At 58.2% G+C, this 27,620-nt stretch overlaps 1 protein-coding gene across 1 annotated transcript in view; it reads right to left on the bottom strand.

The window, feature by feature from the left end:
* Positions 1-18,293, bottom strand: part of CHD6 (chromodomain helicase DNA binding protein 6) — a 48,224-nt gene extending 29,931 nt beyond the window's left edge. Inside the window, 16 exon segments of the mRNA XM_086623125.1 lie at positions 410-605; positions 1,113-1,323; positions 1,790-2,045; positions 2,825-2,968; positions 4,642-4,818; positions 5,260-5,503; positions 6,127-6,248; positions 6,534-6,683; positions 6,846-6,932; positions 8,411-8,528; positions 8,890-8,948; positions 9,400-9,465; positions 12,428-12,577; positions 13,103-13,241; positions 17,687-17,903; positions 17,906-18,293. Coding sequence (XP_086479251.1) covers positions 410-605; positions 1,113-1,323; positions 1,790-2,045; positions 2,825-2,968; positions 4,642-4,818; positions 5,260-5,503; positions 6,127-6,248; positions 6,534-6,683; positions 6,846-6,932; positions 8,411-8,528; positions 8,890-8,948; positions 9,400-9,465; positions 12,428-12,577; positions 13,103-13,241; positions 17,687-17,903; positions 17,906-18,293 — 2,724 coding nt within the window.
* Between the last annotated feature and the right edge of the window lie 9,327 nt (positions 18,294-27,620).

The following is a 27,620-nucleotide window of genomic DNA, read 5'->3' as shown; positions in this document are numbered from 1 at the left end:
CAGTCAGCTCCCACCCACCAGAGCACCCTCATCTAGTGCCCGTGGCCGACCTGGCAGGGCTCTGCTGGTTAGTGCCAGGCGTGTGTGGTTGTGGAGCAGGAACTGGAGACCCCTGCACCCCCAGGCAAGGACACAGGGCTCAGGCTGGAGCCTTGGCTCTCTGCAGATGGGGACATCCAACACTTCGTGCCCTCCACCACCAGTCTGTGGCCCACTTGTGCTTTTAGAACCACACTGTGATCTCCCCCATGGCATGTCCCCTCTTGCCTGCACTCCTGACGGCTCTCCCAGTATGGCATTCCACACCCAGTGCAGCCAGGTGCTGCTGCCCATCCCTCCCCGGCTGGCACGAGTGACAGGAGCCGTGCTGCAGGACCTCCCAGCAGCCTGTCCTGGCCCACACCGTTACCTGGAGGTCGTTCTGTGGGTTCCAGTCGGAATCAAAGATGATGCAGGTGTCGGCAGCGGTCAGGTTGATGCCCAGCCCGCCCGCCCGCGTGCACAGGAGAAAGACAAAGCGATCCGAGTCGGGCTTGCAGAAGCGATCGATGGCAGCCTGGCGCAGGTTCCCGCGCACCCGCCCGTCGATGCGCTCGTAGGTGTACCTGCTCCGAGAGGGGAAGAGGCGAGAGCGGGGTCACAGCAGGGCCTGAACTGCTTGTGGCTCACACACCTCGCCTTGCTCCTTCCCCGCGCTGTGCGTGGGCACGCCGGCAGCCAGGACTCACTGGCAGGACCTGTGCTCAGGCCCCATCAGCCTCTGTGCACTGTGGTTGTTCCCACAAGTTGCTCCTCTTACAAAGGCAAAACCATCACAACTCCATGCACGGTGCATGGATATGGGGCTCATGGGAACCAGGACCAAGGGAAGGGCCTATTTCCATTTGGTCACTCCTGGGGTTAGCCCTGGGCAACGCGGAATGGACAGGTCGGAGGCGCCCTGCTTTGGGGTCTCTGCACCCACCAGCAGTAGCCGGTAACTGGGATCTTTTGGTAGGTGGGCACAGAAAGGGCAAATCCCCACCCTGGGCTGTTTCCACGCTGTATCTACAGAGCAGGATGGAGGTGATGTGGATGGAGGAGCTGTGCTAAATGCTGAAGGCTGTACTAACCGCCTCTGAATGAGATAGTCCTCCAGGATGTCGAGGCAGCGCACCATCTGGGAGAAGATGAGCACCTTGTGTCCACCAGCGATCAGCTTGGGAAGCAGCTTATCGATGAGCACCAGCTTCCCAGCCGCCTGGATCATTGCCTGCAGCTGGAAGTCTGGCGCCTCCGGGCTGTGTGTCTTACGGAAGTCTTCCAGGATCTTCTCCTCTGCTCCTGCCAGGTGAGAAGGGACATGAGCTCTTGGCGAGGCTGGCAGTGCAGCTGCCCCATGCAGGGCAACAGCAAGCCACCACACAGGAACAGAACCCATGCAGTCAATCAGATCTAGTGAGGTTGGCTAGAGACCTCCAGAAGCCCCTCCACTCCTATGGCTCTACTCCTTCTTCAGGGCTTGCACCAGCTCTTGTCAGAACAAGCCAAGGGTCCCACAGCAGGACACCCTCAAACACAGCGAGCCTCGCAAGACCCTGCGGTCCCCACCAGTGAGCAGGACTTGCAGGGAGCTGGGCTGCCCGTGAGGGCAACAAGGCAGATCACTGCATCCTGTGCTGGGCCTCGATGCACAACCACACCAGCAGCAGATGGCATGAGGGCCTGAGCAGGCTCCCAGGCTGGGCGAGCTCTGCAGGTAGTGAGCAGTAAACGTTGCAGTGCTATTCGTCCCTCCCACAGCCCTCACCGTTGATGAGATACGGGTGATTGCAGCACTTCCGCAGCTCCATCATGGTGTTGATGAGGTTGGGCATATTGTGCTGGTTGGCACCCTTGGAGAGGAAGGAAAAGTTCTTCTCCAGGATGGCCCGGTAGTATTTCTTCTGGATGTTGGTCAGCTCCACCTCAATGATGGTCTCCTGCTTGGGTGCCAGATTCTTCTCTACATCATCCTTCAGCCGTCGCAGCATCATGGGCTTCAGGATGGACTGCAGCTTCTTCACCTGCCAGAGCAAGCGCAGAGATTCACTGCCCTCCCTGCATGGCAAGGAGACAGTGACAATAGCAGGGGGTTGGCAACGCTACAGCAACCCCAGGCTGGAAAACCACTCCAAACAACCCTGAAGGAGCAGCCAGGACAACTTCAGGGTCTGGTTTCCTTGGGGCAGGCATGTGAGTGACCAGCCCTGGGCCACGAACTCCAGAAGCTTGTGCTGCCGGTAGCCGTGGGTGAATGTGTCTGCTGCAGGAGGAGAGCTGAGAGCTTCAACAGCAGCTGAGATGATGGTTGCTCCATGTGCCCATACCTGTTCCCTCAGAATGATGATCTTTGTGCAATATCCTCTTAAACCAGATATTCAAACGGCAGCGAGACAGCCCAGGGGACTGAGCTGCTTTCCATGACCCACACTCAAGGGGAACTTTGGAGGACAGCTCCTCAGGGGAACCTGACAAGGGCGACTGACACATGGACTTATTGACCTCCTCACTCCCCCTGCACTCCTGTTGGTCTCAAGGACAGACCAGGTGGGAAAGCCAGCTGAGCTGCACTGCCCAGGCACGCAAGGGCAGGAGGGAGCGAGGTGGGGAGCGGACCGCTGCCTTGGCACAGGCCGGGCTCCTCTCTCCCAGGCAGCACTGGGAGCTCTGTCACAACTGCCTCTCCCGGCACGAGCAGTTCTATTCGCCCCCATGAAACACGTGTGCGAGTGCGTGCCTGGCCTGGTGACCACACGTCCCAGCGGCCTGTGCTAACAGTCACCAGTGTCACTCCTCTAGGTACCTGCTCCTCTGTCTTCAGGTCTCCGAACTCCTCCAGGAAGGCTGTCTCCGAGGGGAACTGCTGTGGCTCCAGGAAATTCAGGAGGCTGAAGAGCTCCTCCACTGAGTTCTGCAGGGGGGTCCCCGTCAGCAGCACCTTGTGCTCCTGGACATACACAGAAAACAGGTTGAGGGCTCAGACCCACTGGCTGGGTCCAAGGGCTCCCAAGAACACAATGCTCCTTGTCTTCCAGCCATAGGAGCACTCTGGGTGGCCTGGGGGCACACGCACTGCCTGAAAGGGTCCCCTGGACATGGTGCCAGCCCTGCCCCAGCCACTGCCACACAACGCTGTCTCGTGGCTCCCAGGACGCTCCCCTGGCTGTGCCCCAGTCCTGCTCTGGGCAGCAACAACAGCCAAAACCAAGAATCCTGCACGGCCCCCAGGCTTCAGCCCTGCCCTGGCACAAGACCCTCAGGCAGGGCTGTGCTGGCACTGGACGGGGACAGGATGGGGCAGGATGTTCCTCTTCAGGGCTCAGGTAGAACAAGAGGGAACATGGCCCAGAGCCATGCGATTCCAAGGGGCATCAGGGACCTGGTGCTAGGGCCAGCATCAGTAGGGTGCTCCAAAATCAGCAAGGCCACGTATGACTGTGTCAAGTGTGTGCTGGGAACAAGGAACCTTTCATTAGAGGTTCACCATGTAGGTACACGTGCAATGAAAGGAGATGGGGTCCAGACAACCCCCCAAGACCTGAGGGTGTGAGGAGCAGATGACCCCTCAAGGAGAACACACTCCCCTCTGTGCGCTGACACCATGGGCTCTGGCTTCAGGCACCACTGGGTGCTGCGCCCCAGGGCACACCGGCCACTCTGTCCCAGCAGTGCCAGAGACTTGGGTGCTTGCTCACTGCTCAGGCTAATCCTCCTGCTCAACCTAACACCGGGAACGTCCCCAGGAGTTACCAGCTATGACGGAAGGGCAATTGTAAGGTGGGGGCTCCTACAGGACTTGTACAACAAAGGTGATGGTTACGAAGGGGGGCCAGCAGCAATCCCACTCTGCCCCAGGCTGCTCACAACCCAGCAGGGACCCACACAAGACACAGGGTCACGGGGAAACAGCAGAGTCTTTGGGAACTGGAGACATAAGACTAATAATTTTGGGAGGCGCAGCTACAGGTGAGTGTGCTGGAAGCTGGGTAGGGCTGGGAGATCCAATGGCCTGGTGGCCTTTGGTCCAGCAAACAGCAGCGCTGCCTTTCCCAGGGCTGGAAAGGAGCTGGACATCCAAATTCATTTCTCAGAGCAGCTCGCTGATCCCTTTTTCACCATGCATGGTCCTGCATCCCCATCCCTGGCACGGTCCGGACCCAGGTTTGCAGGGCAGTAAGAAACTGAGTTGAATACTGCAGCCCTCCTCAGCGCAGGGTACAAGGCTCACCACGGCCAGAGGATGCTGTGCACGGCAGTCCGTGCACAACCGCCTCCGTGCGCTGCAGCAGCTGCAGCTGCGTGGCAAGGCGCCGGGTGCTCTGCCAGGGAGTGCACACACAAGGGAGGGCATGGCGGGGCTTGGCCTGCTGTGACTTAACATTCCACTTCAGCAAAAAGGAGTCTGTGGTGGCTGCAGGGCACCAGTGCCCCCTCCATCAAAGGGCCCCCCGTCACCGGCACTGCTTCCGCAACCTGATGGGTCCTGGATGGTTATTCCTCTGACAGGGAGCTCTCAGCCCTGGCACTGGGCCTGGGCAGCTGGCAGTGGCACCTGCCTGACAGGCATGGCCATCGCTGGGCCACCCTGCTCTCACATGAACCCGGGCAGGACATGCTCACCAGAGCCATGAGCTTCAGCCCCTCCAGGAGTTTGCAGTTCCTGTTCTTCAGGCGATGTGCCTCGTCAATGACCACGCAGCGCCACTGGATCTTCTTCAGCTCCGGGCAGTCGGCAAGGATCATCTCAAAGGTGGTGATAACCACCTGGAACTTGAAGATCCCCGGGAGAGGGTTACCCTAGGGAGACATAAACCACATGCAGCAGTTGACTCCTGCAGGGCGCAGGACACTGTCAGACATCCTGTCAATGTATCAGCGTGAGCATCTGGCTCCTAGCTGGGATTTCCCCAGATTCATCTCTCCCAAGCAGAGGGCAGGTTCCTGCAAGCCTCCTCGCTGGCCACAGGCTGCGTCTCTCCAAACCAGACACTGCTTCAGGGCACACAAACAGGCCTGGACAAGAACTGTGGCTGGAACTCTGCTGCCTTTCTCCCTTCTGCATGAGCTGGGCCTGTTCTTCACTCATACACAGTGCGCCCTGAGCCCAGGCCAGCAAAGGGCTTTTACAAGATCACCTTTCCCTCTCCAGATGAACCACAAGCTCCACATGCAGCTCAGTGCTTCCCAGACAAAGGAAGTCAGGGCTGGGGGACGCATCCTGGGAGTGCTGTCAATCACCTGTGTGTCCCTGTACACCATCTCGTACTGCTGGATCATCTGCCGGCTGATCTGGCTGCCGTGGTACACAATGGCATTCATCTCCGTCCAAGTGCGGAACTCCCTCTCCCAGTTGGTGATGGTGGAGAGAGGCGCGATGATGAGGAAGGGGCCATGGATGCCCATCAGGAATATTTCTGAGAGGAAGGTGATTGACTGGATTGTCTTCCCCAGCCCCATCTCGTCAGCCAGGATGCAGTTCTTCCTGCAGAGATGGACAGGGGCAGGTGAACATGGCCCTCAGGGGCATCCTGTTGCCAACTCCTCGATGGGATGGCAGGCACATCACCTCCACCCACACCTCTCTGACCTGCAGCGTGGAGGGTAGGGGGACACTAGTACAGTGGCCCAAACCAGTCTGGATAAGCCAGTCCATCCAACTTCTTGCAAGATGATGGACTCAAAGTTAGTATGAAAGATGCTGTCCCTCGGGTGCACACTAGCCAGTGAAAGATGGATCTGATGGCCTGCTGCAGCTGAGAACATGCATACTCCTGCACTCTTGCCACAAGAACGGGTCACCAGTAGCCTGGCCAATACCAGAAATCAGCTGTATCTTAGACCCACAGCTAAGCCCTACTATCTCCAAGACTCCTCAGCATTTACCAGGGAGAAACTTTCCTAAAGGCTCAGTTGAAAAGCTGAAACAAACACAGTTTCTCTGGTAGCTGCCTGCCAGCTCCAGCACCGGAAGGTCTCAGCAGCTGCTGTCAGGCCCCTTTTGGCAGGTCTGCTCCTTCAGCTCTGCTGCTCCTGTCACTGCACACCCCGGGGCCCCACTGCCAGCAGGACTCCTCCTGGCAGCACTGGGCTCCAGCCCCTCCTCACCTGTTATACCAGTTAAAGAGCAGCCAGTTCATTCCCTCCAGCTGATACTCCCGCAGCTGGTTGCTGTTCTTATACTCCCGGGACTTCTCCAGTTTCTGCCAGGACTCAGATGCCGGGCGCTCCTAGGAGGAGAGAGCAGGAGCAAGGTCCGTGGAGAGGAAGAAGCTAAGGCTCAGCGAGGCCAGACCCCGCTTCTGGGGCTGCGCATCAGGACAACACTTCAGCACAGGCATTGACTGCTGATTCACAGCAAGGTCTTGGCCTCCACATCCCACCCCTGGATCCTGCTAACTAACCCATCCGGAGGGGAGGATATGGGGCTTGCACTGCAGCAGCAGGGACAAGGTCAGCACTGCTGGACATCGGCAAGACACCCAGGGCAGTGAGCTGCCAGCCGGGTACGTTACCTCTGGGTACGTTACCATGTGCTTGATTTCTGGAGGGATTTGGAGGGCTTCAAACTCTTTAATCTTCCCTGGGTCGACATCCTCCTCCAGCTCCCAGGTGCTCTCCTCGTAGGGCAGCGAGCACCACTTCACCAGGTAGTGAGTCACCTCCTGCAGCGCGGAGAGACGGGCTCAGAGACAGCACGACTGAGAGCCAGTCACAGCGACGGGCAGTGGGAAGGCCTCGGGGTGCTCAGAGACACCATGCCATGCACATCTGGGCCTCCTGACAAGCCTCCCTCCGTGGGGGAAGCAAGTGATGGAGCCACTCACCTCCCCGGTGTCTGGGTCCTTCGTGTGAGCCACCTCCAGAATTCGATCTACCTCCACGTAGTCTGGGTTGAACAAATCCTCATCGGGCTGTGACAGCAAAGAGTAAAAAGAGAGGGAAGTTCAAGGTGACTGCAGGGTTAAACAGATGGCAGGCACGAGTAACCAGCTGTGGGACATCTGTCCCCAGGGTGCTGCTAGCTGTGCGCAGCACACCGAGCGCCCTGAGCGCCCTGGACGCAGGTATGCGACATCTGTCTCCAGGCAAGGAGGAGGCAGGAGCCCTGCGGAAGGCACAGCTCTTGCTTCGGAGCAGCCGCGGGCTCCATGCTGCCCTTGCTGGGAGGCAGGAACGTCCTCTCCAGCCCATCTGGCCCTGAGGTACGAAGCCCTGGCTGTATGCTCCAGCTCACATGCAGCATGCAGAGCTGCGGCTGCCACAGCACAGGGCTACACATAGCACCCAATGAACCCCACCACAAGGGATGACACCTTGCTCTCTGTCTCTGCCTTCCTCTCCCCCCACCTTCAGCTCAGCAGCCACCAGCAGCAACTGCTCCCGAGGCAAGAGCTCATCCTCCTGCCAGGAACACCTGGGAGGAGCAGGCTTTAGACTGGCAGTGGTCCTTGGAGAGACACACTCTCTACAGCTTGGGAAGGAGAAAAACCAGGCGTCTGTGTTCACAGCTCCCCAAGCCCCAGTCAGTCCCAGGAAAGAGCGTTTGCTCCTTGCTAAGTTGTTCGTGGTGCAGTGTGTTCCAACACTTGCTTTTTCTTTGCATCCTGGGAAAGACCCCACGCAGACTCGGGAGTGAGAAATTTGATGCCCCCCCAGCTTCCCAACTACATCCATGGAGAAATTTTCGTGGCCTGCTGCCCCAATTTACACTTGTAAGGGGCAGTTTGAGGAGATCCAACAACTGCCTCCGGAGCAGCAAGATAAATTATAGAACACCTTTCACATTAAACAAGATTAATCTGCTTATAGAGCAAAGCAGGCAGGAGCTGCCCTAAGCCCCAGTATTTATAGCTCCCTCTCTCCCATAACATCTCTGCTCCACCACGAAAGCAGCTCCAGCACTGCACACAGCCCTCCCTCCCACTGAGCAACACTTCCAGGGTTGGCAGCGCCTGGCAAGTGACATTTGTCCCCCTGCCCATACCTCTGCCAGTGACACCACAGGTGCTCAGGGCACTGTCATGGACCCTTGGCTCCAGCATCCCCACCCATTCACCTTCTTGTGCTGTGCCCTCATTCAAACCAGCCTGGAAGCTCGAGGTGCCACGCTGCTGCCTGGGCACTGCCACGGTGTCAGCGAGGGGGCACAGGCAGGGCTCTGGGCAGCACCCTGGGATCACTGAGCTACGGCAGAGCTCAGGCGGGGCAGGCACAGATGCACGGTGAGCCCTGCCTGCCCACTCCCAGCCCTGAATTTTGGCCCTGGAGCTGGTCTCACCTGGGCAGGCAGGTGCCAGAGGTGGTGCTCAGCTCTTGGCCTGCTCAGGCACCGCACCACGCCCAGGGGTGCCAGGGCTGGGCACAGCTGCTTGCTGCTCTCAGCTCTCACCTCTGTAAAAATATGCTTCATCTGAGCCTGCTTGTTTCGGAAGCGCTTTATCTTCTGGGAGATCCTGGGGTCCTTCTCCAGCTCCTCCAGAGTTGCCCACTTACAGTGGAGGTAGGAGCTGCAGAGGAAAAACAAAAACCAACAAAATGTGACCAAAGAGGCCTTTGGGCCCGATCCCATCCGCCTCGCAGACCAGCAGGGATCTCCCAGCGACCCAGATGACTCCCAGCCTATGCCTCGCCACGCGAAACCCCAAACTGGAGGAAGCCATGGCCCAGGTCCAGGCCAAGACTGAGCACTGTGGCCATGGTGGCTTTCCTGCTTCCCGCTGCTGGGGCTGGCTCAGAAGGACGGGGGCAGCGAGACAGGGATGCTGGGGCTGCAGCTGGGGATGGGATGGAGGTGGGAGTGCACAGCCCTCGCTCCTGCATGCACAGGGCCCGCTGCCATGGCACAGAGCACCACAACGCCGCACGTACAAGTTCCTGTACTTGACGTAGAACTCCTCCATCTCAAACGCCAGGCCTCCGGGGTGAGCCTGAAACCAAGGGAAGGAGAGTTAGGGACAGTCAGAGTCACTGCAGAAACCGGGGGGCACAGGCCCCAGGCAGGCTGAGCCCCACGGATGGGGGGGACAGCCCGGCACTCGGCATGCTGCCTGCCCCGGGGGCTCAGTGGCCCTGGGGAACGTGGTGTGAGCCCACCCTTGAGTACAGGGGACTCAAACACCTCCTGGGCATCAGCCGAGGCCTGACTCCTCTCCAGAGGCTTTCTGGTGCCTAGGGCAGGAGAGGCACCACATTGATCCCCAACCCAGAAAGGTGCCAGTCTGGGCATACCCCAGCAGCACCCTGCGAAGCATGAGTGCAAGAAATGGCACGGCAGCTCCGACTGCTGCTACGTCTCATGTCACTGCTGCACAAGGCAGCCAGGTCCCATCTCTCCTCTGCCCAGGGACCACCAGGCCCACTGACATCTTTGTCACTCACCTCCTTCTGCACCATCCTGGAGGCAAGGATCTTCTCGATGATATTGGCATCATCCTCGGGAGGCTCCTGGGGACAGGAGAGCAGAGTGCTGTCTTCCTGGCTCACCGTGTGGCTCAGCCCCTGGCACCCTCCCAGCACAGAACGGCTGCTTGCTCCTCTCCCAGCCCAGCAGCCAGGCAGGCAGAGGTGGCACCGTGGGAGCTGGGAGAGTTGTGCTTGGGGAACCCTTGCTGTGTGCAAGGGTGTGGGTGCTGCCAGCCCAGCTACACTCACCCTCTGCCTGTGCTCGCCGGGCCAGCAAGGCCACAGCATTGTCATGTTTAGCTGCCTGGGTCCTTCCAGCCAGACCAGGGCAGCCAGAGACGGTGGTAAGTCTCCCGGAAAAGAGGAGGGAGCTTGAGCGCTGCTGCCCCGAGACTCAAGGAAGGAAATAGGCCAAAACGTGCACATCTCCTGCTCCCAGCCACTCTCCGTGCCAGATGTCTGGCTTGCCTCGGCATTTATATAACCCCATAGTGCTGGATGGCCCCCAGGGCCCCGGCAGAGCAGGGAGCAGGGCTGTCGGGCCCTGCCACAGGCATCCTCCGTTGCTGCCGCCTGCCCATGGCCACAGGACACAGGCAACAGCACCTCAGCCCCACTGCTCTCCGAGCAGCTCTTCCCAACAAGCTCAAAGTGCCACCTCCTTCCCTCCGCAGGCTTCAACTCTGCCATGAGGAAATCGCCCCACGAGGCTGCAGGGACCTTCTGCTGGCCACCACGGGCTCCCACCCCACTTCATCACGCTGAGGATGTGAGCTTTGCTGGAAGTGGCCCTAACACTGTCCTGCTTCCAGCTCCAAGACAGCAGGCACAGGGCGAGAGGGGAGGTCGAGGCTCTCGTGCGCGTGTGCTGTGGCAGGACCAGCCCCACCCAATGCCAAGGGACAAGAGAGCTGGGCTTGAGCCCGTCTGCGCTGTAGCGGGAGAGGCACGGAAAGATTAAGGGGAGAAGACAGACAGCAAAACCGTGGAGCTTGCTTGAGCATTAGAAACATCAGTTCTGCCCTGGCTGGGAGATGGTTTGGCAGCAGGAGGAAGAGGGAAGTGCAGAGAGGAGGAGGAGGAGGACTCTGTTCATCTCCTTCAGACAGAGGCAGAGTCTGGTCCAAGGCAGAGCAGCCCTGAGATGCTCCTTTGCAGACCAGGAAGATCCCTCCAAGAAAGGCACGGGACAGGCTGGGGAGGGTCCATGACAGTGCCCTGAACACCTGTGGTGTCACTGGCAGAGGTATGGGCTGGGGCATCCCACACCACTCACCCGAAAGGCTCTGGGGAAGCCAAGGCGGTGCCCAGAGCGGCACCAACCTCTCCACGTGCCAGCCCTCAGCCGACCCGCTGCCCCGGCACCCCCGCTGCGGTGTGGGGCAAGATGCTGGACACAGCACCACAACACAGCGAGCAGGGCATCAGCAGCTCTGCCTGGGCTCCTCTGCAGCCCTGTGTCCCAGAGGGGATTCCTGCCCTTCCTGGGGAGCTCTGCCCCATGCCAGGGTCACATGGCCAAGGGCAGCAGCAGAGACGCTCCTGCTGCAGCCACTGGGCAGTGCCCATTATCCCCACACCCAGGTGTCCACCCGGGTGCTGCTGGGCTTCAGCTTGACCCTGACCACAAAGGGTTTGTGTGAACACAGCCAGGCGCACAGTGCTGCCACCACAGCCGCCTCCAGTGCCCTGTGGCTGGGAGCTCCCACACTGACCCGCAGCCCACATGGCTTAAATGGGTCCGTGGCTCATCGCTGGCAGCCCACAGAGTGCCGGAGGAACCCTGCACCACCCTGGTGCAGCTCTCTGGCTGCTGAGGAACGTGGCCAGGGCCCTGGGGGGAAATCTGCAAGTAGAGGACATGGGGAGAGCAGCCCTGAGGCCTCAGCAAGACGGGACATCTTGCCCTGCCAGGTTGGTCCCGACTCTGAGATCAGCCACGGCCAGGCCCAGCCAAGCCTGCTGGCAGGAGCCCAGAGCGGGCACTCAGCAGAGCCTCGCTGCCATCAGACACCAGCCTTAATAATTCATGTGGAGCAGGGCAAACTGAGGTGGAAGTCCAGGACAAAGAGGAGAGCAGGGTGGCAGCACGGCCATGTGCCAAAGGCAACCCATTCCCACCTGCTGTTTCGAAAACGCCACTTGGAGAGAGCAGTGCCAGGAGCCCGGCTGGGACACGGCCCCGCGCAGCAGCCGAAGCAGCACTGGTGGCACCTCCCGGGCGTGCGGCAGCCCCCGGGGCAGGCAGGGAGCACCAGGCCAGGTCTATTTCCTGGGTTAGCAACAGAGCTGACTAACACCCACACCAAAGCCTGGGGAAGAGGGACTAGAGAGGGACACGGGAACACTGTGAAAACAATTAGTGACCATTATTAATATCTGGCAGCTTTGTTAGCGACCAGAGAGAGGGAGTGAGCTGCAGGATCCGACACGCAGCCCAGAAGGAAGGAGATGCCAGCACCTACCAGGAGCCAGCACTGAACCAGTGGGCAGAGGCCAAGCAGCGAGGCCCAAACTGCAGTGACACTGGCTGGTCCCAGATCCTACCACACTGCCTGGCAGGTCAGCTTGGCTGGCACGTGCCAGGCTGGGCATCTCTACACTCCGAGGCACTGATGGAGAGCAGCAACATGGGCAGAAAACAATGACCTGGCACCTACAAAGCCCTTGGCTGGCAGAGCCAAAATAATAGCCTAACGTCCTGGAGACAGAAGCCAAAGGTGGGCACAGGCAATGGGTGGGTCACGCCTTCACGGACACATCCAGCTACATGACATGTTCCAGAGGCCTTTGTCTCCAAGCAGGAAGGGGACAGTTGGACCTGCACGCCTCTTGCCCATCCCTCTGTGCCCTCATGGTCCCTGCAAAGCCAGCCTGCACCCTCCCAGACAGGCACACTCTCACCCCATCCTTGTGCTGGGATCCCCCACTTTCTTGAATCTCAGCATGGACATCCTGCGAGAGGCAGGAGGCCCCGTCACCCTAGTCCCCCATCCAGCCCTACCTCTGCCTGCCATGCCAGAGTTGAGGCAGAGAGCGCGGAGGTTCGCCCTGCTCCCAGCACGGCTATTGTCTCGCCGTCATCATCCACCACTTTGAAATCCAGGTCCTCGTTGTACTTTCTCCTCTTCACTTGCCGTCCTGAGCGGCGTTTCTGTGTACAGGATGAAAAAGGCAGTCATGGAGGAGAAGGGCAGACCAAGGACCTCCTCCTTGCTTGAGTGGAGGAGACAAAGCCCAAAGTTGCCTGATCTCCAGCCCACTCCCTGCACCAGTGGGATGCAGGTGGTGGGAGGTCTCCATCAATGCCTGACCCACACAGCCCCATCATCCCTCCAAGACCTGAAGGAGAGGAACCCTGCGGAGATACGTGCAGGTCCCCAACCCTGGGGCCAACCTGCCTCCCTGCGCTGTGCTGGGAAAGGGGAGCTGTCAGGAGCCACGGAGGAGAGTGAAACTCAAGGCTGAGGGATGCGCAGCGCCCAGGGCAGCAGTGTGCACCCAACCCAGGGCCATCAGTTAACTTTTAGCAGTGTGGTTGGTGGACCCCAGGCTCCCCTCCAAGGCTGGGGTCCACCAACCACACTGCTGAAAGTCGTTTCTGGTCACTGTGCCCTGGAGCCCACCTCTTCTCCTACTCAGAGGTGGGATTTCCCCCAACTGAAGTTTTCAGATATACCTGGCTGTCGGCCGACTCTGCAGACTCCTCTGGGCTCTGCGCGGATGGGCTCAGCAGATCCTGATCCAAATCCAAACTATCCACTGGTATCTCATTTTTCCTCTTGCCTTTCTTCTTCTTCTCCACAGGGGTGTCCTTGCTGCCAAGACAGACTGACAGTTAGATCTTGTCTTAGGGTTCCCAGGGGAGAGCCAGCAGGCACCTACACAGGGGTCTGCTCCCACTGGATCACCCAGAAGCAGCTCAAGGCTCTGGGAGCCTCCTCCAGCATTGGGGATCCCCAATTGATCGGCATTAAGTGTTTCTCCATCCAACTCCAATAAAATGGGATGAAAGCATCCACCTGCCCTGGCCTGGAGTGGGGCAGAAAGGGGCTGGGGCTCCCACCAGCCAGGAGAACAGTCCACAGGGGCTGTAGGAGATGGGGTTCAGCTCACAGCTGGCCCTCACTGTTCCTTCAGCATGGCGAGCCCAGATGTGTGAGGTCAGGATGCTCTGGATAGTGGTTCAGGTTTGGCCATGAGCCCGGAGGAACGAGGCCAGCCTCTCCCGTCCGGGCAGGGTGACCCCTTCCTCGAACCATGAATTCTCCCCAGTGAAGGCAGTCCCTGCCCCAGCTGGGAGACCAAGACAGGGTCCTGTGTCCAGCGCAGACACAAGGAGGATCTCCCCACCGCCAACCCCAGCAGGCCGAGGGCAATGAGGTGCTGCTCCAAGTAGAGCACTCGCAAACACGTCCTGCACTGATCAAAGTCAGGAATACAGTTCAGCAGCTCCAGAGGAAACCTGTGTCCTGGCACTCCAGAGACAAACTTTCTAGCCCGATCTGAGAAGCAGTGGCCGTCCTGCCAGCCAGCTCCCACGTGTGCCGCAGAGTCCTGCCAGAGCCTGGTAAAACTCTCCACCAGTGCTGAGGCAGAAGCTGCTCCAGCTCGTGGTTTGTCTTCCCTGAGCCACAGCACCAAGTGTCCCCGCCCCGAGATGGCAGCTGAGCAGACGCTGGCCTGTGCCTTCAGCTGGAGGGAGTTCAGCCCCGTGATCACCACCAAAACGAGCAGGATGCAGGTCCCAGACTCCCACCGGTGCCCTGGCCCACCACGGTGGTCACTGCTGCCTCCAAGGGCCTGCCGGGAGCCTCTGGCCCACCAGCCAGCTCTCCCCCATCCTCAAGTGGTGGAGGAGATTTGGGCCCAGCTCCCAAATGGTGAATCCCACCACCTTCCTGCAAACATAAAACCTGTGAAGACGCGGCCCAGCCCCGTGGCACGCTCTCGGGCTCAGGGACACCCGGATCCCCACGGTACCCAGCACCCACCACAACCCGCCTGCGCAAGGGAACGTGCCCAGGAAGCACCAGGGTAAGAAACAACTGCTCCCAACGCGCCCGTCCATCCTCACCCTCTGCAGGGAACACTGTTCAGGGAAAGATTTCCAAGAGCTGGTGCTTGTCCCTGGGCTGAGCCACGTCCCCCTCCTCACTCACAGCCCCACCACCCGTCCCCTCCACCTCCCAGACCTGCGCGGTGGCTGAGGAAGGGTGAAATTCAGACTCGTGTGAAGTTTTCACTCCTGTTTTCAGGAGAGAAATCACCGCTTGCCCGCGACCAGCAAAACCCCGGCACTCACAAATCTGCTGCGCAGGCCAACGGCCCCGGCCGTGCTCCGCGCTTCAATTAGAGGCCCGGAAAATGCACCGCGAGCGCCGAGCAATAACTCCCACGGTATTGATTTGTAAGTGACAATTAACAACCGCTTCGTCCATGAACCAGTAGTCGGCTATGATTAGAAATAATTTAGAAGAAATTATGCCACCATTATCTGCCACTTAGAGGACTCCCAGCAATCACTCCAGCCGCACGGAGTGCCTACCCTGCCTGCTGCTCGCCTCTCGCTCCCCGCGCTGCCCGGGGCTCCCAGCCCACCTCCCCATCTCTGCCCCGGGCACACACAGCCCTGTGCCCTGCAGGGCTTCCCCCTTGACACCCATGGGTGCCTCCACCCAGCAGCTGCTCCTCCCGTGGGTGGGTTTTCTGGTGGCTGACCCACAGGTGGAGGCAACAGTCCGAGGAGAAGCTCGAAGAGGGGCTGCGGAGGTGGGGAAGCTGCAAGGAGGACCCACAAGCTGGACTTTGCAAGCAGCAGGGGTGGACCCAGGTCCTCCTGGAAGGTGCAGGTGAGCAGGAGGAAGCACCATGGGCTCAGGCTCTGCTGGGACAGAGCATGAGGAAAGCACAGAGCTTTGTGGCACTCCCACACATGGTTTCTTCTGGCTGCATGATGTTTTAGAGACTTACATTAATTGGTCTTTTTTGCATGAAGTGGCCTCTTCATAGAGTCACAGAATCATGGAATGGTTTGGGTTGGAAGGGACCTCAAAGATCATCCAGTTCCAACCCCCCTGCCATGGGGCAGCCACAGCTTCTCTGGGAAACCTGTGTCAGTACCTCACCACCCTCAGAGGGAAGAATTTCTCCCTTCTATCTGATCTAAATCTCCCCTCTTTCAGTTTAAAGCCATTGCCCCGTGTCCTGTCACTACACGTCCTTGTCCAAAGCCTCTCTCCAGCTTTCTTGTAGCCCCTTTAGGTACTGGAAGGTGCTGGAAGGTCTCCCCAGAGCCTTCTCTTCTCCAGGCTGAACAGCCCCAACTCTCTCAGCCTGTCTCCATAGCAGAGGTGCTCCAGCCCTCGGATCATCTTCGTGGCCTCCTCTGGCCCCGCTCCAACAGCTCCATGTCCTTCTGATCTTGGGGACCCCAGAGCCGAATGCAGCACTGCAGGGGGGTCTCAGGAGAACAGAGCAGAGGGGCAGAATCCCCTCCCTCGACCTGCTGCCCACGCTGCTTTGGATACAGCCCAGGATACGGCGGGCTTTCTGGGGTGCCAGCGCATGGTGCCGGCTCATGGTGAGCTTCTTGTCAACCAGCACCCCCAAGTCCTTCTCCTCCTTCACCAGGGTTCCACACACTGGCCTCCAGCACAGCAAGCGGACCCACCTTCAGTCCCTCTCCTGGTACTCCCAGACCCTGCCGTGCCTTTGAAGGAGGGACAAGAGTCTCCAGCTTTGCAGTTGGTGTTACCCTGCCACAATCTCCAGGTCTAGCAGAGTGACCTGCCCACCAGTGCCCCATGGCAGGTCACACTGTCATGGGCTGCTCTTAGTGCCCTGTGAAGGCACTGCTGGCAGCAAAGGCAGCAAGAAGCTCCTGGACAAGAGCCATGAGTGCCTCCGGGAGCTCAAGCCTCAACGGTCTGCTCTTCCCATGGTTTCCCCTGCTTCGGTCTGGTCCCAAAGGTCCCGCCGCAAGGGTGGACCTCTGTGAACTGCCCATGTGGCAGTTTCTTACTGGTGGAGCAGAGATGTCATTAGGAAAAGCTGTTAGCTGCAGCCCTCATCCCAGGATTCTCCTCGGTGCCTAGTGCTGCCTTTACATGGACTTCATCCTTCCCTTCCTTGCCTGCAGCCCCTCTCCTTCCCTCTCCACCTCCAGCCCCTCCACTCGAGCCCTCCCCGGGGCCTCGAGGAGCCTCTCCCTCACCCTCCTGGCACTGCCTGTTTCATCTGTCCATCCCCATCTGCTCTGGCCCACGACAACGCAGGGGCTTGGCTTCTTCACGTGCACAGCCCCAAGCTCGAGGAAAACCAGAAGTGACAGCGCTGCTCAGCTCAGGGACCTGCCGAGGACATGGCACCCAGCTGAGCTCCCTGCCAGCCTGGCATGGAAGCTTTGCTGCCCCACATCTTCTTCTGATCACCACCAGCCCACACCAATGGCACTCACGGCTGCCCTGGCGCCGGCTCCACAGCCCTGGCCTCTCCAGAACCTGCCTGGCAGTGAGCTCCGAAGGAGCAGGGCTGGGGAAGACCCGGGGCTCAGTCCTCACCCTGCACACGTGTCCTGCGGGCAGCCACTGCGGGAGGGAGGTGGGCAGATGCCACAGACCCTGGGACGCCCATTCTGGTGACTGTTTCCAGGAAAGTGCCCTCAAGAAGTTCTACCAAATTGGTGTTTTCTAACAAGGAAAGATTTTGCTGAAAAATTCCCAGTTGGCTCCTGCACCAATCCCGTTTACAGTAGAAATATATTCATCCTATGGATTATTTACAGCACACGAGGAGGGCCTGGCTCCAGTCAATAGACCTGCTTTGTACAGGGCTCTCCAAAACCACTTATTCTTGCCAGTCCCTGACAATAACCCAAATGCCGCCGGTGCTGTTGAGACCTGCTCTGCTCTCTGCACACAATCTCAATTAAAAAGAAATCAAGAGCTAAGAAACCAGAGCTTCTGGCCAAGCTGCTAGCTAAAAGGATGAGGAGTTACCGGAGGAGAGGCCAAGACTCTCCAGTCCTCTTCTGGATCTGGGGTCTCACAGGGCCCCATCCCCAAAAGGGCACTCACCTGTCCCGTCCCTGCGTGGCCAGAGAGCTCATCCCAGCCTCCCAACTGGCACATCCGGCCTTCAGCATGAGGAGCCCGCGCGCCCTATGACGTGGTGGCCCACTGTGGCTCTCTCAGCCGAAGCTCCTGCGAGCCCACAGCCCCGTCCACACCAGGCACAGAGACAAGGTCACACCGTCACCCACCTGCTCTTCTTGGGTCTTGCTCTGGGGGCAGGCTCAGAGCCGCTCTTCTTGTCTTTAGGCTCCTTGGGGGCTTTGGGTTCCCGGGGTTTCCGGGGCTTCTTGGCCACCTCCTTCTGCTTGGGCTCCTTCGGCTTCTTGGGCTCCTTAGCCTTTTTAGGCTCTTTTGGTTCTTTAGGCTCTCTCCTCCTCTTTGGTTTCACCTCCACAGCTGCTTTTCTCCCCCTTCCTGCTCTCCCAGATCCTTTTTCTTCCGTTTCTTCTTCACCCCCGTGCCCCCACCCCCACTGTCCTGCATCCCATTCTGGGTGCTTGTCCGCTTCTGGGGAGCCCCGCTGGGCTCCTCCTCCGGGCACTGGCACTGGCCGCCGGTGGCCGTGGCTGTCACTGTCACCTGGTGGGGCACCTCGTCCTGCTCCTCGCTGCCGGCAAAGGGGTCCCGCGCCTTGCGCTCCCAGGCATCCGACATTGGGGAGCGGCTCAGCGCTCTGAAGCTTGGCGGCTGCGGAGAGAACAGAAAGGCGGCGAGTGAAGCAAATGCCACGTACACAAACAGCAGGTGCTTTAGGAGGAACTGCCCCTCTGACCACCCGGCTGCAGCGCAAGCCATGTCCCTCCACGTTTGGGGGCTGCTGCTAATGGCCACCACATGCAGACGCAGCCCAAAGGGGAGGAGCCCCCGTCCCTGTCCGATGGAGGCCGACAGGTTAGAGAGACCTTGTGCTTCCCCACCAGCCCATGTAGGTCCAGAGCAGAGGTGGCTGGTCCCACAGCCCTGCCTTTGATCACACACTCCACATCCAGAGCAACCCACGCACCCAGGCCACCTCCCGTCCATTGCCTGGGACCAGGGATTGTCTGCACAGGGCAGGGAGAGGGAACTAAGGATGCCTTGCAATGGCAACAAGAATCACAGAACCACAGACTGATAGAATCATGAAAGTTGGAAAGGACCTCTAAGATCATCATGTTCAACCATCAACCCAATACCACCATGCCCACTAAACGGTCTCCTGAAGTGCTACATCTACATGTTTTTTGAACGTTTCCAGGCATGGTGACTCCACCACTTCCCTGGGCAACCTGTTCCAATGCTTGACCACTCTTTCAGTAAAGAAATTTTTTCTAATATCCAATCTAAACCCTCCCTGGCACAACTTGAGGCCATTTCATCCCATCTCTTGTTACTTGGGAAAAGACACCCACCTGGCTACAGCCCCCTTTCAGGGCAGCTGTAGAGAGCGAGAAGGTCTCCCCTCAGCCTCCTTTTCTCCAGGCTAAACAGCCCCAGGTCCCTCAGCTGCTCCTCATAAGACTTGGGCTCCAGACCCTTTGCCACCTTCGTAGCCCTTCTCTGGACACGCTCCAGCACCTCTATGTCTGTCTTGTAGTGACAGGCCCCAAATCGAACATGGTATTCCAGGTGCTGCCTCACCAGTGCCAAGGACAGGGGCACGAGCACTTCCCTAGTCCTGCCGGCCACACTCTTTCTGATACAAGCCAGGATGCTGTTGGCCTTCTTGGCCACCTGGGCACACTGCCAGCTCATGTCCAGCCACTGCCAACCAGCACCCCCAGGGCTTTTCCTGCCGAGCAGCTTTCCAGCCGCGTTCTCCCCAGCCTGTAGCGGTGCGTGGGGTCGTTGGGACCCCAGTGCAGGACCCGGCTCTGGGCCTTGTTGACCCTCAGACAATTGGCCTTGGCTCATCGATCCAAGTTGTCCAGATCCCTCTGCAGCCTTCCTACCCTCGAGCAGATCAACACTCCTGCCCAGCTCGTGCTGTCTGCAGACTCACTTAGGGAGCACTCGATCCCCTCATCCGGATCATTGACAAAGATATTAAACCAGACCGGCCCAGAACTGAGCCCTGGGGAACACCACTTGGGACCAGCCACCAACTGGATTTAACTCCATCCACCACAGCTCTGGGCTCGGCCATCCAGTCAGGTTTTTACCCAGTGAAGAGGACGCCTGTCTAAGCCATGAGCTGCAGCTTCCCGAGGGGAATGCTGTGGGAGACGGTGCCAAAGGCCTTACTGAACTGCAGGCAGACGACATCCAGCAGGCCTCCAGGTCCAGTCGGGGCAGAGCTCAGGGCAGAAGAGTGAGGTCGGACCGGCACCCTTCCCAGGAGCTGCTGGGCGCGGGGGCTCGCTCCAGCCCAGCAGAGTGGAGCTGCTTTCCTGCTCCAGCTCTTCCTCCACTTCCTGCGAACTTTCCAGCACTGAACACTGAATGGAATTCAGCTGCCTCCCCAGCGCGCTCCGCTGCGGCACATCCAACCAGAAAACAGCCGGAAAAGGCCCAGCTGTGCTGGAGCAGCAGCAGGAGTGTCTGCGATGAGCCCGGGCTCATGAGCAGCGACCCCGGCTCACGAGCAGCCCGAGCCGGTGCGGCTGGCAGGGGACAGCCCGGGGAAGGGAGCTGTGGGTGACAATTTGTAATGGGGACAGGAAAAATGCCTTGGCAGGTGCCAGAGGGCGAGAGAGCAAGGGATGCACAAGGGGCCGGGCAGAAGCAGAGCTGTGTGCAGCAAGAACAGGGAAAATAACGTGTCAGGCTCCACTTCAGCTGCTCTGCTAGTTAGTTCCCATCCCCAGCACCTGGCACAGGCAATGTCTGGCCCTGCCCGCACCCTCAGTAGCCCACGCGCCCTTTCCTCTCTGCCTGTGATCAGGGGGCCACTGGAGAGCAGCTGGGGCCACGGCCAGCACTGATTCCTTGCGGTATTGCTGGGAACCCACCGCCGCCGGGCACCCAGGCAGGTCTCAGCCCGCTGCCCCAGCAGCACGGGCACCCAGCTGCGCCTCCGGCCCCGCAGCAGCAGAGCAAACCCTGCACCCTTCGCAGGAGATGGGCAACTTTGCACCCACAACCACCTGACTAACTCCTCCTCTTAACCCATGACCAGAGGGGACCTGCGGCCATCCCCGGCCTGACTCACTGCTGCGGGGCTGGAAAGCTGCTCCTGCAGACGGGTGTTTGGTGGCTTCCCATGAGACAAGGTGTGCCAGGCCCATTCCGCCACCATGGAGGTGGCACCTCCTCGGAGGGAAGCCGTGGGGCAGCTGGCGAGTTGCCCAGGAGGCGCCGGGCAGCGGCACATCTGCAGAGACAGTGGCAGCACTGGCCCCGGCACCCTGTGCTCATGGCTGCCCCGGGCCAGGGGTGCTGGTTCCTTCCCAAGCCTCCTCCCTGGTGCTGAGGTGTTAGTGCCCCCGGCAGCAATGCCCTAGCCCTGCAGACCCCCACTGCCAACCAGCTCTTCAGATACTCCAGAGGTGCAGGAGAGAATGAAAATATTTGCATCCTATGGGCTGAGGACTGGAGCCCATTAGGGGTGGTCTGGGCGCTGGGCACTCTGCACGCTTGGATTTCTGATTTGGATAAGATGGAAGCATTAAATGAAACAGGCTGCAAAGGGGAAAAGACCCCCAGTGCCCCTGCAGCCACCCGTGAACATCTGGCACATCTGGCACCGGCCGGGCAGGCTGCACTGGCATCTCTGCCCATGCGCGGCCACCTCCAGTGCTCTGCCCTGGCCCTGCTGGGGGTCTGCACCAGCGACCCGGGACAGGGCAGAGCAGCTGTCCCATCACATGGACAAGCCACCACCATGTGCCCAAGCAATTAAGGGGAATCTATTCTGGGCTGGGAGAAAATCAGCACTATAGATGCAGCTTCGGAGCCCACAGGCTGAGCAACGGGATCAGGCCCAGCCTTTGCATTCCTCAGATCTTGCAAGCTGAGGATCAGCTGGAACAATTTACTGGATTAGCTACAAAGCTCACAGACCCCCGAAAAGCCCAGATCTCGTTTTGCGTCTGCACGGAACAGAAGCCAAGTGCAGACACCAGACGAAACGCAAATCTTCAGCATCGTTGCGCAGCGGGAGGGTGAACTCCTTCGTCCCAGCCACCGCTGGTAGCCCTGAGTCTCGCCAGGGGCTGCCCACTGCCAGGCAGACCACCAGCGACCAGCAGGTCTGGACACCACGGCTGTGGTGCTGTCCAAGAGAAGGTGATGTCACCTGCCCTGCCAGAGAGGGGTTCCCCGGCTCAACCACAGTGCTGGGCCAGGACTGCGCTGGGAGTGGTGCTGAGCGCCTGGAGCAGGTCTGTGCCCGCCAGCCTGTGCCCAGGGGTGCGGAGCCAGGACTGCTGGGCACAGGGATGTGGGTTCCGCTCATTGTGTGTATCAGCAATTCCCAGCAGGCCAGTGTGGAACAGGCAGTGCTGAACCTGGCTCATGATTCCCACGGCCACACACCAGCCAAGTGGTCCAGAGCTCCCCCCTACCCCATCTGCTGTCGGCACCGACAGCTCCAACCCAGGCTATGGAGCCCAGGCAGGTCCCTCTCGCCGTTGGCACGTCCACTGCCCGGCAGGGGCCCCAGGCCCCGCTGCATGAGACAGGCTGATAGAGCTGTCAGGAGAGCAGGTCCCAAACCGTGACCTACATGGTGGGGTCTGCCTCGTGCCCGCATTGTGCTGCTCAGGCAAATTGCGAAGGGCATTTCGGTGACTGCTGGTGAAGACATCCCAGCCTGCCACAGGCCCGGCCGCCATAGAAAGCTGAATGCTTTATAGAAACAACCGCAAGCTGTCGGAAGGGTCATGAAAACGCAAGCAACCCTTCTGCTCCTCCTGCATCACCTCTGGCTGCCAACAGCCCCTCCAGCCTCTATGCAAGGCCATCGCGGTGGGAGCACAGACACGTATCTTCCAGCACCTTCCAGCACCTAAAGGGGCTACAGGAAAGCTGGAGAGGCGCTTTGGACAAGGGCATGGAGTGACAGGACAAAGGGCAATGGCTTTAAACTGAAAGAGGGGAGATTTCGATTAGATCTAAGGGAGAAATTTTTCACTGTGAGGGTGGTGAGGCACTGGCACAGGTTGCCCAGAGAAGCTGTGGCTGCCCCATCCCTGGAAGTGTTCAAGGCCAGGTTGGATGGGGCTTTGGGCAACCTGGTGTAGTGGAGGGTGTCCCTGCCCATGGCAGGGGGTTGGAACTGGATGATCTCTGAGGTTTCTTCCAACCCAAACCATTCTATGACTCTATATCCACCCCAGCACACCTCCTAGGCAGCACTGCAGCCTCCCCAGATCCAGCAGTGCCAGCACTTTGCCATGGGATGCCCTGTGAGCATCAAACGTCGCAGCCTGCTGTGTCCGGGAAGCTGTGCTGGTACCAGTCAACAGCACTTGCCTCCATCTGGAGCATCCAGAAGCTTCTGGCGCAGGCCCTGCCAGAAAAGGGCCATCAAACACCAAACTGAGCAGCTCATGGCCAGGGCTCGTGCAGGCAGCAGAAGCACAGAGGGGCAGGAAACCAGGCTCCTGCTCACTGACAAGGTACCACCAGCCCCAGAAACCCTTCTGCGCCCATGGCTGCTTGGTTTGTCCTGAGGGGAAATGGCTCCACGTCATGCTCCTGCCATCCACATCAGACTGTGCTGCCGAGTACAAATCTGCAGCCAGAGCTCAGCGCGCTGCTGCGAGCCTGGGAATGGGTTTTCCCTTGATAAGGTTCAGTTTATCCTGGCTTCTCGTCAACAGGAAAAGCCTGAGAAAGCCGTGCCAGCGTTATCCGCGCTCCTGCGCGGCTTCCAAGCACACTCGCAGCTTGCCCACAGCAGGAGCACACCGGCCCCGTGCTGCCCCCGTGCCGCAGAGAACCACCACCTCTGCTTCCAGAGGGAGAGGAGCTGAAGGGCCAGTGTCACTCGATGGGGACACAGCACCGCAGGGAGCTCTGCTGCAGCAGCGACCTCCAGGCTGAGCGACAGCTGCGGCAGCAACCTCCACAGGTCCCCAGGTTGCCCACGGCTTTGCCTGGGCTACCGGCCACCGCGGCTGCAGCAACAGCCAGCAGTAACACACTACCAGGTTCAGACTCCAGTCACAGGGGAGAAACACATCCAGCTTCAGGAGCCTAAACCTGGCAAATCATAGCTCCAGGATGCTTGCCACAGCAGGTGGGCAAGGTGGGCTCCCCTTGGCTGCTCTGGACCAGCCAAGGGCTGCTCTGGGCCAGCGCTCTGACCCCGAGGCGGGCAGGAGCGGGCCAGGGCAGGCAGCGTGCCGTGAAAGCAGAGACGTTTCTCCTGTCCGTTCCTGTCCCACTCTTTAATCCGTCGCTGATTCACAGGAAGATCTCTTTCCAGGACAACGCTCAACTTCTTCAAAAGCATTTGGTGAGAGACTTTCTCAACAGCTGTTGGGGAGCCCCTGAGCACTGTACCAGCCCGGACCCACCTCTCCCCCTCCATTAAAATCCCTGGCAGATTGCAAAGACCAACTTTGCTTTACACAAGCCACGCTAACTATTCACCAGTTGTCGTGCTTTAACTCAGCCGGCAACTAAACACCGGGCAGCTGCTCGCTCACCCTCCCTCACCCCTGGGGAGTGGGGAAGGGAATTACAGGGGAAAAGGGAAGGAGACTCGTGGGTTGAGATAAGAACAATTTAATAATAATAATAATATAAACTTAGAAGTAATGATGATAAAATAATACACAATAATGCACAAGTCCATGGGACCTGACAAAGTGCATCCACGGGTCCTGAGGGAACTGGCAGATGAAGTTGCTAAGCCACTATCCATCATATTTGAGAAGTCATGGCAGTCCAGTGAATTCCCATCAACTGGAAAGGGGGAAACACAGCTCCCATTTTTGAAAAGGGAAAAAGGAAGACTCAGGGATCTACAGGCCAGTGAGTTTCACCTCCGTGCCCAGCAAGATCATGGAGCAGATCCTCCTGGCAACTATGATAAGGCACATGGAAAATAAGGAGGTGACTGGTGACAGCCAACACGGCTTCACTAAGGGAAAATCCTGCCTGACTAATTTGGTGCCTTCTATGATGAGGTTACAGCATTGATGGATCGGGGAAGAGCAACTGACATCATCTACCTTGATCTGTTCAAAGCATTTGACACTGTCCTGCACAACATCCTTGTCTCCAAATTGGACCACTTGCTGGATAAGGAACTAGCTGGATGGTCGCATTCCAAGAGTTGCAGTCAACAGTTCAATGTCCAAGTGGAGGCCAGTGACGAGTGGTGTTCCTCAGGGGTCAGTACTGGGGCTGGTGCTGTTTAACATCTTTGTCGGCGACATGGACAGTGGGATTGAGTGCACCCTCAGCAAGTTTGCTGACGACAAGCTGTGTGGTGTGGTGGACACGCTGGAGGGAAGGGATGCCATCCAGAGGGACCTGGACAGGCTGGAGAGGTGGGCCTGTGAGAACCTCATGAAGTTCAATGAGGCCAAGTGCAAGGTCCTGCACGTGGATGGGGGCAATCCCAAGCACAAGTACAGGCTGGGCAGAGCATGGATGGAGAGCAGCCCTGAGGAAAAGGAATTGGGGTGCTCGTTGATGAGAAGCTCACCAGGAGCCGGCAATGTGCGCTGGCATCCCAGAAAGCCAACTGTGTCCTGAGCTGCATCCAAAGCAGCGTGGACAGCAGGTCCAGAGAGGGGATTCTGCCCCTCTGCTCTGCTCTCCTGAGACCCCCCTGCAGTGCTGCGTTCAGCTCTGGAGTCCCCAACACAAGAAGGACATGGAGCTGCTGGAGTGGGGCCAGAGGAGGCCACAAAGATGATCTGAGGGCTGGAGCACCTCTGCTATGGAGACAGGCTGGGAGAGTTGGGGCTATTCAGCCTGGAGAAGAGAAGGCTCCGGGGAGACCTTCCAGCACCTTCCAGTACCTAAAGGGGCTACAAGAAAGCTGGAGAGGGGCTTTGGACAAGGGCGTGCAGTGACAGGATACAGGGCAATGGCTTTAAACTGAAAGAGGGGAGATTTCGATGGGATCTAAGGAAGAAATTCTTCCCTCGGAGGGTGGTGAGGCACTGGCACAGGCTGCCCAGAGAAGCTGTGGCTGCCCCATCCCTGGCAGTGTTCCAGGCCAGGTTGGATGGGGCTTTGGGCAACCTGGTGTAGTGGAGGGTGTCCCTGCCCATGGCAGGGGGTTGGAACTGGATGATCTTTGAGGTCTCTTCCAGCCCAAACCATTCTATGTTTCAACAATAATAATAGTAATAATAGTAATAGTAATAATAATGATAATAATAATAATAATAATAACAATAATAATAATAGATGAATACATATGTTAAAAAACTTACAGTAATATATTCAAACGAGTGATGCACAGTGTAATTGCTCACCACCTGGTGACCAATGCCTGTCCTGTCCTGGCAAGCGATCCTGAAACAGGTAAGTCCCAACCCCGCAATCCTGGGCGAGTGAGAGGCCAGGAAAGAGAGCGACAGCAAGAGCAAGAAAGAGAACTCTAAGAGATTGAGAGAGAGTCCCACAGAAAAAGGCCCTCAGAAGAGAGTTCCCAACTTCCCAGTCAGCCCTCATCTACATCCTGGGCACGACACTGCATGGTATGGAATACTCCATTGGCCAGTTTGGCCCTCAATCCTAAATCTAAATTCAAACCATAAGGGCAGTTGTGGGCCCTTTGCCCCAGCCATGCCCCCCCAGCCTGTTGTGCTCCTGCACACCGGCAAAAACACGGGAAGCTGGAAGGTCCTTGATGTCCCAGCACCAGCTGTAACCATCAGTGCACTATCGACATTCTGCTCACAGCAAATCCCAGACTAAACCCAAACCACAGCCCTTGTGGCTGCCCAAAAGACAAACTAACTCTGTCCCAGTCAAAACCAGGACACCAGTGTAGTATTTGATAGATGAAGTGTTTATTGTAGTTCCTACCGATTCACCCAACACCTCCCCTTCTGTGGACATGGCCCTGATGGGTGACGGCCCCGAAACACTATCTATTAGCGATTCCCCACATCTCCTCAGGCTCCTTTATGATTCTCCAGTAAACACCATTAAACCCTGGTGGCTTGTGTTACTTTGCTCAAAACTGTCTTTATCAAACCCTCTCATTTCAGGGCAGCTCTCCGCTGTGTCTGAGGACGGCTCCGGGCTGAGAGCCTCCCTGCCCGAGCTGTTCTGTCGATGCCCCATGTCCACGAGCGCTCACTTGACACCTCAATCGCTGTGACTCCTCTTAAAGGCTTTTTAATCCTGAGATACTTGGGGAAAAAAATTTATTATTAGACTCTATGTCTTTAGCAAGTGGTTCCTAAAAATCTCTGTAGTCCTGCCTTGTTACAGGTTGACTTTTAAATTCCTAGAATATGTGTCCTTTTACTTCTCACAACTTTTTTTAACTAAAGAAAAACATCATTTTACACTGAACAGCCTCTTCTACATGTCTTCTGTATGCCCGTCTAACCACACAGGGTCGTTGTTCCTGGGGTATTTTGGAGGAGGAGGGAAGCAAAGATGACCACCTCCAGGGTTTGGCAGGCGATGCCCATCTCTGAACCCCTGGTACCAGACCCACGCAGCGTCCGTACGCCTGGGCGTTTATCCTCAGAGCTGTGCCTTCGCACTGTCTCTCAACATTTTTTTGGTGACAGTTGTAACGATTTTACATTTTCGGAATACACTTTTATGTAACGATTATACGTTTTTATTATTCCCAGAGGAATCTTCTATAAATTACATTTCATACTGGAAAGCAAGTCCCTCAGCAGCAGCTGGAGCACCAAGTCTTGTCCCATGCGTCTAACTACTGTCAAAGAGAAGGTCAGGGGAAAAAAAATGTTTAAAACCTCCCCAGAGAGCCGTGCAGGCTAACGGAGAGCACTTATAATTGCATGACCCCATCAGAGGGCAAAGCCAAGGCTAGGGTGGGTCTTAATGGTGTGTTTCCTTAACTTAAAATTGTTTCATTTCAGTCCCAATTTGACTCGACTTCCCAGCTTTTATTCAGGACAACTGGACCAGGTTGCCCAGAGAAGCTGTGGCTGCCCCATCCCTGGAAGTGTTCAAGGCCAGGTTGGATGAGGCTTTGGGCAACCTGGTGTAGCGGAGGGTGTCCCTGCCCCTGGCAGGGGGGTT

This window comes from Tauraco erythrolophus, chromosome 18 (genome assembly GCF_009769465.1).
Source record: "Tauraco erythrolophus isolate bTauEry1 chromosome 18, bTauEry1.pri, whole genome shotgun sequence".
Taxonomy (NCBI): domain Eukaryota; kingdom Metazoa; phylum Chordata; class Aves; order Musophagiformes; family Musophagidae; genus Tauraco; species Tauraco erythrolophus.
The sequence above is the reverse complement of the archived record's forward strand: the minus strand, read 5'-3'. Positions and strand labels throughout refer to the sequence as shown.